Here is a 15,850-nt window from a genome sequence, read left to right as displayed (position 1 = left end):
TCCCTTCTTAAATAGTCATGTTATTATTGTTTAAGGGACACTTGCCTTCGAAGAATCGAGGGCAGATATGTCATCTTTAACTAGTTTAAAAAACGTAATTAAGAATAGAAAATCCCCAGTGAAATAATAAATGAGGAGAAAGGTTGACACTTTCTAAAAAAAATAGCAGATGTATGTGTAACGACTGCCTTATCCTCATCTGTTATTGCTTCTTTTCTCTTGTCAATAAATGTTGGTATGGAATGTGAGCTTTGTCTTAAAGTAAGGCGTGTCGCCAGTTGTAAACGTTTAGCAATGGTGTTTGAGCATTTGACGTTTTTTCGATTCTGTGTTATCGTTTGCCCCTCTGAATCATAAGGCGAATAGTATTATTCATCCAGTGTACATCGTTGTGTATGATAGTGACATCCTTGTTGGGAGAGCTCGAAGGTGCAGCAGATTAAATGACATTGGGCAAGATATGGGCAACGAGGTCCATAGTTTCACTGGTCAACATTGACATCCAATCAGTAGAATTGAGAAGTTGCTTATAATTATTGTAGTGGCCATCTTTATAGAGCCATATATGACGCGTATAACAACAATGTGCTGGCTTGGCGAGTTTCAAGACAGAGACAATGGGACAGTGGAAACGTGTGAGATCTGGTATAACGGGATCTGCCACAAAGCTGGAAAAGACGTCCCGTCGTGAGTGTTTCACATACATAAGACCTATAATTGATTGAGAGCGTTCAGTAAAATGCCTTGGAGAATGCGTTGAGTTGCGTTGTAGTAAATGCAAAACAAATTTCTCTACCTCAGGTTCTCGTTCTATATTGCAGCTTCACTTGGTGCACTGGAACACGAAGTACGGCACCTTCGCTGAGGCTGTAACCAAGAGTGACGGACTGGCTGTTCTCGGAGTCATGATCAAGGTAGCTCAAGGCGCTCGAGCAGCACGTGTAGTGACCTGCGATTTAAGCGTTTTTCTTTCTCCTTATTTACCAGTGGTATTGTTTACCTATGAAAATAATTTAAAACCTGCTCATGAAGCTATTGTGTAAGATAAATAACGTCAATAGGAACTTTTAATGTTAGTAAGAAAATAAAACACAATTAAATACACGATGGCGTTAGAGTAATTTTGTCATATACATGTACAGAATAATGTTAATCTTATTAATAGTTGCTATTACATTTGAGTGTTGTTATACTACACACATTCTACAACAAAACGTTTCAATAAAATTACGTTTAACTAATTTTTGTGGCCAGTTTTTAAAAGTCTTTTTAGATGCAATGAATTGTATTACCGGTAATCTCCAAGACAAGCATTTTCCAACAACGCCGATATTAACAGACGCTTTCTCTCCATTTTTTCAGCCCGGCCTCAATCACCGCGGCTTCTCCGCAGTGTCGGACAACGTCAGCAGCTTGAGAACGCCCGGCAGCAAGGCCATCTTCCCCATCTCCCTCGACCCCACCAGCTTGTTGCCAGGTAAGCAAGCATTCAACATGTGGCTTTGATGATATCAAACGCATTTTTAGATTTTTTTATAACGAAGAATGTACTCAAATAACGCGATGCTTTAAATTATGTTTGATATAGAACAATTGACGGATTGAGAAAAGTTGCAGTGACATAAAGAGAGTAAAATATAATAATAATAGTGTATTGTGTTCTTTAAAATTTCGAAGGAAATTGGCGTAACACGTAAAGCGTTATTTTTTATGGATAAATTGTTCATTTGAACCTTGATCAAGAAATGTATATCCAGACGGATTTTGCAGCTATCATGTACCAACTGTTTTAAAATGAAAAAATATGGAAATGAACAGTGTATCGATTATGTCGTGTGCAGATTTTTCAACTCACCTTTGAAGCAAATACAACTTTACGAACATGTACATGGTGATTTTTATCCAAACACAAACATCGATGAGTAGAGGGTTATTTACCGGTGAGCAAAAGTGTGTCCAACGGATGTGTTTTTTACGTTTAAGGAAACATTATTACTGTGTAAAATAAACAATATCGGCGTAGATGAATTCTGCATCATGCATGACGTAAGGGTATTTTAAATGTGGAAAATAGCATTCAATTTTGATTTTGGTCCTTTTCTTTGTTATAACGAGCTAGTCTCGCCGTGTAAATCTGTGTTCAATTATGCTTATAAATTTACTACACATAGACACTATATATTTACTCTATTTAACATATCCTAAACAATATACACATCCAACCCAACATAATTTTTATATTTCTTCTCTTGTTTGTTATATTTTATGCCCCCGGTAGGATGGCATATAGCAGTTGAACTGTCTGTCAGTCCGTCAGTCAGTCTGTCCGTCCGTCCGAAAACTTTAACATTGCTCATTACTTTTGCAATATAGAAGATAGCAACTTGATATGTGGCATGCATGTGTATCTTATGGAGCTGCACATTTTGAGTGGTGAAAGGTCAAGGTCATCATTGAAGGTCAAAGGTCAAATATATGGCTTCAAAGCGGCGCAGTAGGGGGTAATGTGTTTATGACAAACACATCTCTTGCTGTTTTCTGATTCGTCTGCGTCCTCTCCATTGTATTATTGTTCACCCTTACATCGTGGTTCCTTATCCTTTTTTCTGTATTGATTTCTTACGCAACAGCTCTATCAGCACCTTCTTCATTTTTTCTTCTAATTCATATCATTATTCGAAATTTTCTCAAATTAACTCAGTAGCAATATCGAGACGCCCGTTGTCTGTCATTGAAGAAAGAACGTTAGATGTCAAACGTAACGTTACGTCTCTATTGCAGACAACATCAGCGCCTACTGGACGTACGAGGGCTCTCTCACTACCCCGCCCCTGTTTGAAAGTGTTCAGTGGATTGTCTTCAAGGAACCCGTGGAATTCTCTGATCAACAGGTTTGTACCTATTTAACAATTAAAACATTCAACTTGAACTTACGCTGTAAATATACGGCAAAACGAACTTAAGCGTAAGTGTAAGTTGTTTTGGCAGTTCTTCCACTAGCGCTGTACCTCACGTTGAATGATCAATAATAATAACTTGTAAAGAGTATGAATTGAACAATATTGTGCAATTAAGTATTATATGTAGTTTAAATAAGCCTGGTAATGGTCTAACATGTGTGTAGTGCTTTGTTTTGTGTACCCGACAGTGTGGCCAAAACGATGCATCTTAACAAGTGTACATAATGTGCACAGCTTTTCTTGTACAGCATTTAATCCAGTAAACCGCGGTCGTATATTGCCAATTAATACTTTTCAAACTCAACATCCAATATCATTTAATTAAATGACACAAAAGACGTTATACTGTGTGTGGGGATAATCATGGAGCGCACATTCATTCAGAATGAAGGTAAAAAAATTGAACCGTCTGCAATTCGGATAAAACATTGTTTGGTCGATAAGCGCTCGTTTTTATTAGATTGGAACCTTTGAGACTGTAATAACAATTATCGCAACCTGATTTCTCTATAGAAAATTACCTACAAATACATAAGAATAATCATTAAAGCTGTTCGCACAGTCGATATCCGATCTGGTCACCAGTTCCAAGGAATATCGCACGAATTGTGCTATTTTCCCACAGAAATTAAGCGCTGGTTAATTTAAAAACACATGCTTACCATGATGATGCTATATTCCAGAATAGTTGGTTTCTGTAAATAAAATTCAAAGGGGCCTTTTCACAGATTTTGGCATGTATTGAAGTTTGTCATTAAATGCTTTATGTAAGCAATCCTGTGTAACAAAATATAGCGACAACAATAGAACTCTCCAAATTATTCAATCGTTTAGCGTTGCAACGCTTGATCATTTTCAGGTTTATAAATCGTCAAAAGATGCATATAATGGATATTTAAGAGCATGGTAGATGGTCAGTATTACTGTTTCCTCGCAAATAGCATAACTTAAACGAAAATTTAAGAAATGTTAACTTTTGTTAATGTTGTCAATTTACCAAAACATAAAAAGGTCCCTTTAAAGTGTCCTTAAAAAACAATCAGCATTCATTTTCTAGTTAAGCCTGTAAGCTTTAATGTTTTGTTGATAAATACTGCACATTTGATTGCTTATTAATTAAAACAAATATCTAAATATTTTGCTTTTGGTCTGCGTTTCACTAAACTCAACGGTTTAAAATTCATATTGCAAATTTTTCGCCTGTAAATTACACACTTTATATTGAATTTTAGCTGAACGCTCTGCGCAGTCTCACTAGTTCCGACGGCCATCACATGCAAGACAATTACCGACCACCCGTACCAACTAAAGGGAGAAAAGTCAGGGCCACCTTTCAATTGCCTGCACAACGTCAATTGTCTGAACAGAAGCCTAAAACCGCTCACTGGGGATACACAGAGACCAATGGTATGGTTTCTAATAGTGCTTTTTTAACAAACGCAGTGCATAGTACAATTCAGTTTAAATAAAACAGTTCGAGATATTGTGTCAATTGGTAACATATTAAATCAATTTAAATGATATAAAACCGCACTGTTCTGCCAAATCAGTGCAATATTCAAAATTGTTTGTCATCGCATATGATTTAATTTTCACAAAAAGCGCGCCTTACTGAATATGAACGTACACACTTCGTACAAAACACGATTATTTAATACCCCACTCTCCACTGAACTCACTTCAACACAGGTCCCTCAACTTGGAACAATAATTTCCCCATCGCCGAAGGCAGTCGACAGTCGCCGATCGACATCGTGACGTCAGAGGCGGTGTGCGACTTAGATCTTCTGGTCAGGAATCCGCTTAGTGTCAAGTACACACCGGAAGACGAGACACAACTGTCGAACAATGGGCACAGCGTCATGTGTCAGATTACCAAGACAGGATGTAAGCGTGTCGATTTGCTTAATCTGTCTTTCTATTATAAAGATTTTGGAGGGTCTTACATATAAGAACACTTGGGAATTCTTGAAATTGCAATTAAAGGGGCCTTTTCACAGATTTTAGCGTGTTTTGAAGTTTGTCATGAAATGCTTTATATTGATAAATGTAAACATTGGACCTAAAAAGCTCCAGTAAAAAATCAAGAATAAAATAAAAAAGGGGAAAAAAATTTAGCCCGCAGCAGGGCTCGAACCAGTGAACCCCGGAGTCCTGGAGTAAAAACGAATTAGACCGCTCGGCCATTCTGCCAGCTATATATGACACACGTATTTTATACTTTATATAAGCAATCTTCGTAGTTTCACAAATTTAAACGATAACAACAGAACTCTCCAAATTATTCAATCGTTTCGCGTTGCAATGCTTTATATTTTTCAGGTTTTTAAATCGTCAAAAGATGCATATAATGGCTATATTAGACCATGGTAAATGTTCAGTATTACTGTTTCCTCACAAATATCATAACTAAAACGAAAATTTGCGAATCTGAAACAAAAAATTTCAGTTTACGTGAAAAGATCCCTTTAAAAGAACTTCCTCGTCGAAAATATCCATATGGTGTGCGTTATACCCAAGACTAGTGGGTTAATATCGTTTTTCATATATGATACGAAACTAACATATCTTTATACAATGAGTCATTGCTTTTGGTAAATTTACTTGTATATGCATTCGTTATCATGACTCGCATTACAGGTTTCTACATACAAACAATATAACTTTATTGATAAAGATACTCAATATCATTACCCCAGATTTGACCGGCGGTCCTCTTGGCAAGCAGCAGTTCCGCCTGGAGCAGTTCCACCTGCACTGGGGAGCAGACGACAACCGGGGATCGGAGCATACGATTGACGGGAAGACGTTCGCATCCGAGGTATATCGGTTTAAGCGCATGTCTTATTGAGAAATATATATCTAGCTTAATGAATTTTCAGCATATGAAGTTACTCTTGCAGAAATATTTGAAAACAAAACTGATCTATTGCGTTCTTGTTAAATATAGTGACTCGTGCTTCTCAAATGATAACGTAATAAAATAAGACAGCAAAGTTTCTGCGAAATAAAAACGTTATGTTTGAGTTCACTTATCACTTTTACCATATATGACGATCTTTTCCTATGTTTGTTGAATGCTTATCGATGGAAGAATTATGTTAATTACTAAATCACATCAGAGAAAAGTTTTTTAATATGCGACAAAACACTTTTCTTCAAGTTTCCGTTTTACATTTCAGCTGCACTTGGTGCACTGGAACACGAAGTACGACACTTTCGGTGAAGCTGTAACGAAGAGTGACGGACTGGCCGTCCTCGGAGTCATGATCAAGGTAAAGCAAGGCGCACAAGCAGTCGGGGTTGTGAACGGCGATAAAAGCGCGTTTCTTTTTCTTTATTAACCCATTTATGCCTAGTGGACTATCCCATCCTTCTTGATTGGATCAATTTATTTCCAAAATTAGGGATGTCTAGTAAATTGATTTCTATATTTAGCCAAAGAAATAGCGTTTTCTGTCCGTCTGTCCCTTCGTCTGTCACAAAATTATTTTTTTGCAGGGGATATCAATTCAACGAATTTGCTTGTTTAAATTGGAATACGAATCTGATTACATTTTCCTACATAAAGTATAAGGTTAACTGATAGTTATTCCCACTTTGTTTGCACGTCTTTTTAAATAGAATTGAACTACCCATTCAAAGCATTTTACAAGCAAGCCGATATTCATAGGTCATATCTTCCATTTGTTTCAGCCCGGCCTAAATCACCGCGGTTTCTCCGCCGTGTCTAACAATTTGAGCAGCTTGAGAACGCCCGGCAGCAAGGCAACTTTCCCCATCTCCCTCAACCCAACCAGCTTGTTGCCAGGTAAGCGAGTCCGACAGAAAGGTCTCCTCGTGTAAACCGTTATTTTACTAGTCGGATAAATTCACGTATCGAAGGAAAATGAACCTTGTATTCTCCACTTATCTCATTTCTTTCGATATGTTGTAAAAATAATATTCATCCAATAACACATCTTTTTTTATTCTTCACTGTTTTATACAATGTTTTCCTGTTTGTTTTGCTTCTTCATATTTTCTTTGTTCTCTTTTTCCACTGTGTCACCCGTGTCTTTATCTTCTGAATTGTTTTGTTATTAAGCTGCATTATTACCACCACCGTCTTTATCTTATTCTTCGTATCATTCATATTATTATTCTAATTTTCTCTTTTGTGTGATTCTTTTCATTTTTTTTAACTCGGCTGTTTTCGAAGAAAACCCGAGGTTTTGTCATAGCCAGCTCGTCGTGTCGTGCCTGTCGTCCGCGTCGTGCTAAAACATTAACATTTTGTCAAGGTTTTGAACATTGGCTCTTAAATCAAAGTGCTTCAACCTACAACTTTGAAACTTCATACGTAGCTGCACCTTGATGAGTTCCACATGCCACACCCATTTTTGGGTCACTAGGTCAAAGGTTAAGGTCACTGTGACCTCTTAAAAAATCAAAAAAAATCTGACAAGCTTTCATCTATTCAAAACTGCACCCGCAGCCGAGCGTGGCACCCGTTATGCGGTGCTTTTGTTTGTCTTAGTCTTCCTCTTGCTGTCTTTTTGCTTCTTTTGTTCTTTTCTTATTTGTGTTTCACTCCTGATCCTAACGCCTTTTACAAGTAGTGTCACAAAGAAAAACTCTCGTAAAAGGTCACACAAATTGACTCAGACAATTTAGGATCCCAATCAATTCGGCCTAAGTCAATCAAAGATTTGTGGACGTTGATTTTCACACATTACGTTTTGTCGCCATTGCAGACAACATCAGCGCCTATTGGACCTACGAGGGCTCCCTCACTACCCCGCCCCTGTTTGAAAGTGTTCAATGGATCGTCTTCAAGGAACCCGTGGAGTTCTCTCATCAACAGGTATTGACCATTCAACAAGTCAAACATACAGTAGCAACTAACGCATACTATGTACAGTGTTTTTAACCCTTTGCATGCTGGGAAATTTGTCGTCTGCTAAAATGTCGTATGCAGAATTTCTAAAATTAGCATTTTCTTCTATTTTTTTCAAAGAATACTATCAGAATAGCAAACAGTTTGGATCCTGATGAGACGCCACGTTCTGTGGCGTCTCATCTGGATCCAAACTGTTTGCAAAGGCCTTTAAAATTCAGCTCCAGCGCTTTAAGGGTTAAAGTCCTTCTGCGCGTGCTGCATCTCACGGCGAATGATCAATACTTAAAAAAAATCATGTTTACAACTTTAACCATATCATGCAAATTAAGTATAAGAGCAATAACGAAGTGCAAAAAAACACATTTGGGATACAATAATAGAAATAAAATCGTACCCGCAAATAAAATTATTCGATATTTGGCGTGTGACAAAGGCTTGTTATGCAATAATGCTAAATTAAATCAAAGACATAACAGTTCAGACATACGTGTGCATTCGGATAAAATATGATGCATCAGAGATATGTGAAACAGTTCGCTGGAAAATAATTCAATCAAAGATGGAAAAGCACATACTATTATAGCAGAAGTAATTGAAAACTGACAGACGTAAGATTGTGTCTTGAGCCACATCATGTGCAGCAGCGATGAAAGGACAATCAATAATCGGGGTTTAACTGAAGTCAAAGTGTTCACCCCACATATTTAAGCGAGTTGTTTAATGTTCACGTTTCAGAAATTAGCCACTATGCTCATTTCAGCTGACCGCTCTTCGCAGTCTCACTAGTTCCGACGGCCATCACATGCACAACAACTACCGACCACCCGTGCCTACTAAAGGGAGAAAAGTCAGGTCAACCTTTCAATTGCCTGAACAAAAGGTTGTGCCTGAAAAACGACAAGTGTCTGAACAGAAACCTAAAACCACTCCCTGGGGATACACAGCGACAAATGGTATGATTTATGACATTTCTTAATTAAACAGAATCTATTAGAGAAATCGGTGTTAGTGAAACAGTTTGTGTTTTTGTATACATTGATAATATATTAAATTTGTAAGAATCCTTTATTCTTTGAAACAATTATGATGATTTCAGAAGTATCTTTAACGTTTATGATTTGATTTTCAGAAAAAAAATTACTCCATAACTATATGTTACCCCCTCAATAGAATTTTCAATTCCTCTGAAAGAAAAGTTCGAACACAAACAATGTCAACTATATTTGTAATACCCAACTGCCATATGAACTACATCACAGGTCCCTCCACGTGGAACAAGGATTTCCCTATCGCCGAAGGCAGTCGACAGTCGCCGATCAACATCGTGACGTCAGAAGCGGTGTGCGACTTTCGTCTTATGAACAGCACACCCCTCAGCGTCGACTACAAAATGGAAGACGAGATACAACTGCAGAACAATGGGCACAGCGTCATGTGTCAGATAACCAAGACGGGATGTAAGCGTAGTGCCTTGTTGTCCCCTACCGGTGAAACCGGAGGGGACTTATGGTTTGCACTCCGTCTGTCTGTCAGTCTGTCAGTCAGTCTGTCTGTCACACTTTTCTGGATCCTGCGATAACTTTAAAAGATCTTCATATTTTTTTTTATGAAACTTGAAACATGGATATATGGCAATATGGAGATTATGCACGTCATTTCATTTTGTCCTACGTCAAGAATTCTGGTTGATATGGCAACACATTATGACAATGGTGGAGATTCCTTGTTAGGGGACAATATTGCTTGGCAATTTCTTGTTTAAAATGTATTTCTATTATGACGTTCTTTACTGGTCGTACATGTGAGACCCTTTGTTAGAATCATCAATCGGCTTTTACAACGAATTCCTTGACGAGCGTATCTACATGGCGTACACTTCCTTCTATACAAGTGAAGTATTGTCGTTTATTCGAATACAATTGTTACTCACATATCAGAATGAAGCAGTTTATTAGTCCCCAACATGTGGCCGTCATTCTGTCACACTTTTCTGGATCCTGTGATAACTTAAAAAGTTCTTGATATTTTTTCATGAAACTTGGAACATGGATAGATGACAATATGGACATTATGCACGTAATTTCATTTTGTTCCTATGTCTAAAATTCTGGTTGTTATGGCAACAAATAGACAAGAAATACTGCTGAAAATGGCGGTTTTCTGGATCCTGCGATAACTTTAAAAGTTCTTAATATTTTTTTATAAAACTTGGAACATGGATAGATGGCAATATGGACATTATGCACGTCATTTCATTTTGTTCCTAAGTCAAAAAATCTGGTTGCTATGGCAACAAATAAAAAAATATTCTGACAATGGGGAATTTCTGACAATGGTGGAGCCAATAAGGGACCTTTATTGCTTTGCAATAGTCTTGTTGGTTTTGGTACATGTACTTGTATGTTTATTAGCGCTCATGACTCGGCCTTAGTTTTTTATAGACAAATAATATAAATTTATAAATAAACACTGTTCAATACCTTTTGATTTTTACCATTACTTTTTATAACCCCCAGATTTAACGGGCGGTCCTCTTGGCAAGCAGCAGTTTCGCCTGGAGCAGTTCCACCTGCACTGGGGAGCAGACGACAACCAGGGATCGGAGCATACGATTGACGGGAAGATGTTCGCATCCGAGGTATGTCGGTTTTACAAACTGTCTTACTGAGAAAAAAGTTGAACAATCTGTAATGAATGTTCGGAAAATCTTATTAAACTTTCAAAAGTTTTTTAAAACAATACTAATATATGCGCCGTTCTTCTTGTGTATAGTCGTCAATGCAAAACGTTATCAAACATAATTTGACAATTGTTTTGTACAAAATACATGCTTAACTGTATGGATACTTGAATGTTTGTTTTTGATGCTTGAACCATTGTTCTGCTTAGTTATTAAGTTCGTATTTTATTTGACGTATTTCCTGAAGCATACATGTCAATCTTACCCTTTGTTAAAGGGATCTTTTCACGCTTTGGTAAATTGACAAAATTGAAAAAAGTTTTTTCAGATTCGCAAATTTTCGTTTTAGTTATGATATTTTTGAGGAAACAGTAATACTGAACATTTACCATGGTCTAATATAGCCATTATATGCATCTTTTGACGATTTTAAAACCTAAAAATTATAAAGCGTTGCAACGCGAAACGATTGAATAATTTGGAGAGTTCTGTTTTTGTCGTTAAATTTTGTGAAATTACGAAGATTGCTTATATAAGGTATAAAATACGTCAAGTAAATGTACTCGGCGGAATAGCTCAGTAGGCTAAAGCGTTTTTACTTCAGGACTCTGGCAGGACTCCAGGGGTCACTGGTTCGAAACCTGGTCCTGGCAATGTTCTTTTCCTTTTTTTAATTTTATTCTTGATTTTTTACTGGAGCTTTTACGATCCAATGTTTACATTTATCGATATAAAGCATTTAATGAATAAGTTAAAAAATGCCAAAATCTGTGAAAAGGCACCTTTAATTCATGCTTAGCGAGAGCAGAATTATATGTATTACTAATTTTTATGAGAGCACCTTTTTAAAGATTCGACAATACACTCTACCTCAAGTCCCCGTTCTACATTTCAGCTTCACTTGGTGCACTGGAACACGAAGTACGGCACCTTCGCTGAGGCTGTAACCAAGAGTGACGGACTGGCCGTCCTCGGAGTCATGATCAAGGTAGACACATGACGATTCTGTGTGAGTTCAATAACATCGATAGATATTAGCATCGATATTGCTAATAAAAACTAGTTGTGGTTTGCGATTCCGTGAGAGTTTTTCTTTAATCAAATACGGAAATCGAATGGCATAAAAATGCATGTTATATTTAATTGCCATTATACTAAAATTATGTATAATTAACATGTATGGTTAACTTATTGCTGTTGCCAGTTTTGGTAAAAATCGAATAAAAAAATAAGATTGAACTATGGTAACCTATATTGAAAAGCATTTTTCAGCTGTGCTCACAGACGCTTTTTTCATAATTTCAGTCCGGCCTCAATCACCACCGCGGTTTCTCCGCAGTGTCTGACAACTTGGGCAAATTGAAAAAGCCCGGAAGCAAAGCCACCTTCCCTATACCCATCGACCCCAAGAGCTTGTTACCAGGTAAGGAAATAACCAACATGATGAGACCACATATCGCATGTAAACCCTTTCTCCCTGCCTCAATGGCCAAGGTCACTCTTTTCGAGGTAAAGAGTCCATTTTGATCACAAAACAGCTTGTTCGGACCGTAAATGTTTCATTTATCGCGCATTTTTAAAAAATATCTTTCCACAAATGATCACCCGTCTTCTTATCTCAAAGGTCGAGGCCACACGTTGAGATGTAAGGTCAACTTTGACCATGAAACAGCTTGTTCAAACTGTAAATTCATCATTCATTGTGATATTATAAAAAATAACTGAACCCAGATGTCCATCTTGTGGGGAGAGTGGTTCACACCTTTGGTAATGCCATACGTCAAGCATATGTGTCTTGTTCTGAGAAAACTGTGCATAATGCATGTGCGTAAAGTGTCGTCCCAGATTAGCCTGTGCAGTTCGCACAGGCTAATCAGGGACGACACTTTCCGCTTAAACTAGCTTTTCGATTAAAAGGGACTTCCTTTAAACGAAAAATACCATTGAAGCGGAAAGTGTCGTCCCTGATTAGCCTGTGCGGACTGCACAGGCTAATCTGGGATGACACTTTACGCACATGCAATATGACCAGTTTTCTCAGAACAAGACACATATGTATGACGCAGCTTGATGAATAATAACAACAGACATCTAGCTAGTTTATCTTTGTTCTTCTTTTTCTGTTCGTTCCTCTACTCTGTATAGTATATGAATATTTCTCTTCCTCCGCTTCTCTGTCATAATCATCGTCGTCGTTTTCTTCTGTGTCATATTCTTTTTATTAAGCCACAACAAATGCATCAGTTGAAAGACGGAGTCTTCTCCCTTACAACGGAGCGAGCAATTATTTTCATTGGTCAAATAATGTTGCTTCTCAAGCGTTAAGTTACTTCGCTATTGCAGTCAACATCAGCGCTTACTGGACCTACGAGGGCTCCCTAACCACCCCGCCTCTGTTTGAAAGTGTTCAGTGGATTGTCTTCAATGACCCAGTGGAATTCTCTGAGCATCAGGTATGACCTCATTTAGATTTCACATATTAAGCATGAATATATATACATACTTTGCTTTTGTACGTTCTGCATGCATATCACGTTGAATGACAATTAATAATAAAATATCATGTGTGTGGATTGAGCAATTGCATGCAATTAAAGAATGTATATATAGAACGTGCCAGGTGTATAGCAATTAAACCGCAAACCGCGGTAGTATATTGCTAAACTACACTTTAACAACCATAATCCAAGTTTGTATCAAAAGGCGTAAGACTTTATATGAGGGTAAATTATGCATGACATGGACTGAGCATCGGAAATCGAACCTTTTCACAGAATTCACAGAAATTAAAAAAGAAAAGAAAAAAGTAATTCTCAAGCGGGCTCGGTCCACGGACCATTGGAGGGAAAATCTTGCATATGTAATTAGTGGTGTATTTCATATTTTATATCGGCATTCCTCGTAATAACACACAATATACCGATAACAACAGAAATCTCCAAATTATTCAATAGTTTCGCGTTTGTAACGCGTTATTATTTTCAGGTTTTTAAATCGCCAAAAGATGCATATGATCGATATTTTCGAGCATTGTTAATGTTCAGTATTACTCTTTCCTCGCAAATATCATAACTACAACGAAATTTAGCAAATCTGAAACAAGTTATATTTAATATTGCTTGTTGCGTCGGTAAGCGCTGGTTGGTATAAGTTGTTATTACATAGAACCCTTTATACCGTCATAAAGGATGTCACAAATCAGTTTATTAAAAGAAAATTACCGGAAAATAAAAAAGAACATTTGGTTTTAGTTTCAGTTTATAAAATAGTCGTGCAGACGAATTCCAAACGGTGTCTCGCTCCATTGATATCGCATGCATTTTCCTGATGAAATTAAGTGCTGGTTCGTTTAAACACAAACATATCAGTGTTTCTTGAAAAAAGCTGCATTCCGTTTAAATCATAGATTACACTTTAGTCCGAATCGATGTATAATGTAATGAATGAAATACACACATTGTTATACAATGCTTTTGCTTTGGTTTTGCACTACAGAAAAGAGTTTCAAAATCAAAATTAAGCGATTTTTTATGTTCGAGTTTGCACCCAGGAAACTTGTAGTTAAACAAACTGTTTTGCCTTTCAGCTCAAAGCCCTCCGAAGTCTCACTAGTTCCGACGGCCATCACATGCAGAACAACTACCGACCCCCCGTGCCAACTAAAGGGAGGAATGTCAGGGCTACTTTCCAACGTTTCTAAATTACCTCCATTACCATACAGTATTAAATGCATAAAAAGCGGTAACACGAATGTACTATCCGAAAACGCATGATATCGTATGTTAACGCGCAATGTCAATAACAATCAGGTCCAACTAGTTGTACAATATGTTGTGTACACTGCTCAAATGCATTTTCCATACATTATACTTTACATTTTATTATGACATAGTGTTTTCACGTGTAATAGTATTCATTTTTTATACTTCGAAAGAAACTTAGCGTGGGACGCTGTAACTTTTTTTTAAGTTAACAAATTACATCTTTAAAGAATGCTCGCAGATATAGAATAATTGATATGTGCACCTATATCATGTTAGGATGGTATTGTGTTCTTTCCCACTGACTTACAGCATTACACGGACTGGATTTAACCAGTTTCAGCCTTTTGGTTTCCGGTATGTGGAATTTTGCACATAAGCATATCTGCTGTCATGATTTGTGTATTCAGAAATGTGTATTGTCTTTTTTTTAAGCTCAGCTGTTTTCGGAGAAAACCCGGGGTATTGTCATAGCCAGCTCGTCGTCCGCCGTCAGCCGTGCTAAAACCTTAACATAGGCTCTAAAGTCAAAGTGCTTCCACCTACAACTTTGAAACTTCATATGAAGATGCACCTTGATGAGTTCTACACGCCACACCCATTTTTGGGTCACTAGGTCAAAGGTCAAGTTCACTGTGACATCTAATATAAAACTTCAACATATGCTATAAAATCAAAGTGCTACCACCTACAACTTTGAAACTTCATATGTAGATGCACCTTGATGAGTTCTACACGCCACACCCATTTTTGGGTCACTAGGTCAAAGGTCAAGGTCACTGTGACCTCTAAAAAAAATTCTGACAAGCTTTCGCAGCCGAGCGTGGCACCCGTTATGCGGTGCTCTTGTTATGTTTGTTACTGTCTTAATTAAATGTTTGTTTACAATCAAGACTAGATTTATAGAATAAATTTACGTATCAGATTTTGATATTTAAATGTAGTATTAAGTATTTAACTTATTGTTGTGTTTTCGTCTTTTCATAATTGTATATTCCTCATCATGTAGATATGCACATAGATGTTTTTTTTGAATGCTTGTTTATAATCAAGACGAGATTTATAAAATACATTTTATACAAGTTCCTAAGTGTTTTGTTTGCATTTTCATAATTGTAGAACTCTTTCCCCAATCATTCGGATATGCACATAGAAGTTTTTGTCCGCAGGGAACATATACCGACGACAAATGTAGACATACGAATGGACATTGCTTTAGTGTCGTAAATTGCTCAGCAAACGTGAAGTGAGAAACACCTCGCTATATCTTCTAGTTTTGGCTGGTCATTCAAAGCAATCCATCCCACTTTTCGGTTAAATAACCCTGGTCATTAATAGCGGAAGAAAATTGTATTCGCCTGTCACAAAGAACTTAATGTGTTCGTGGAAAAAAACAACAACGAATACTCGGAAAGCACACCAAAAACAATAACTATCTTGTATAATATCTCCAAATAGTTGGAAATCTATCCGGTGCCTTCACAAAAATCTTAACGACAAAACCACTGGTTTCACAAACGTGAATAGTGTGTGTTACTTTGACTTTCTGTGTGTCAAAGCGCTTTCT

At 37.2% G+C, this 15,850-nt stretch overlaps 1 protein-coding gene across 14 annotated transcripts in view; it reads left to right on the top strand.

Annotated features, from left to right (window-relative positions):
* The window catches only part of LOC127880170 (uncharacterized), a 53,004-nt gene extending 37,636 nt beyond the window's left edge, over window positions 1–15,368 (top strand). For 11 of the 14 annotated variants that reach the window (XM_052427407.1, XM_052427418.1, XM_052427419.1 and 8 more), the window contains 16 exons: window positions 822–914; window positions 1,363–1,477; window positions 2,782–2,891; window positions 4,193–4,367; window positions 4,650–4,847; window positions 5,660–5,781; window positions 6,143–6,235; window positions 6,657–6,771; window positions 7,697–7,806; window positions 8,603–8,795; window positions 9,102–9,299; window positions 10,359–10,480; window positions 11,418–11,510; window positions 11,828–11,945; window positions 12,866–12,975; window positions 14,109–15,368. In XM_052427407.1, coding sequence (XP_052283367.1) covers window positions 822–914; window positions 1,363–1,477; window positions 2,782–2,891; window positions 4,193–4,367; window positions 4,650–4,847; window positions 5,660–5,781; window positions 6,143–6,235; window positions 6,657–6,771; window positions 7,697–7,806; window positions 8,603–8,795; window positions 9,102–9,299; window positions 10,359–10,480; window positions 11,418–11,510; window positions 11,828–11,945; window positions 12,866–12,975; window positions 14,109–14,222 — 2,079 coding nt within the window. In that variant the 3' untranslated portion in view covers window positions 14,223–15,368. The remainder of the gene's footprint in view (window positions 1–821; window positions 915–1,362; window positions 1,478–2,781; window positions 2,892–4,192; window positions 4,368–4,649; window positions 4,848–5,659; window positions 5,782–6,142; window positions 6,236–6,656; window positions 6,772–7,696; window positions 7,807–8,602; window positions 8,796–9,101; window positions 9,300–10,358; window positions 10,481–11,417; window positions 11,511–11,827; window positions 11,946–12,865; window positions 12,976–14,108) is intronic. The other 3 variants (XM_052427410.1, XM_052427411.1, XM_052427420.1) reach the window with 3 other exon arrangements.
* Window positions 15,369–15,850: the final 482 nt, after the last annotated feature.

Source organism: Dreissena polymorpha, chromosome 4 (assembly GCF_020536995.1).
Source record: "Dreissena polymorpha isolate Duluth1 chromosome 4, UMN_Dpol_1.0, whole genome shotgun sequence".
Lineage (NCBI taxonomy): Eukaryota > Metazoa > Mollusca > Bivalvia > Myida > Dreissenidae > Dreissena > Dreissena polymorpha.
The sequence above is the reverse complement of the archived record's forward strand: the minus strand, read 5'-3'. Positions and strand labels throughout refer to the sequence as shown.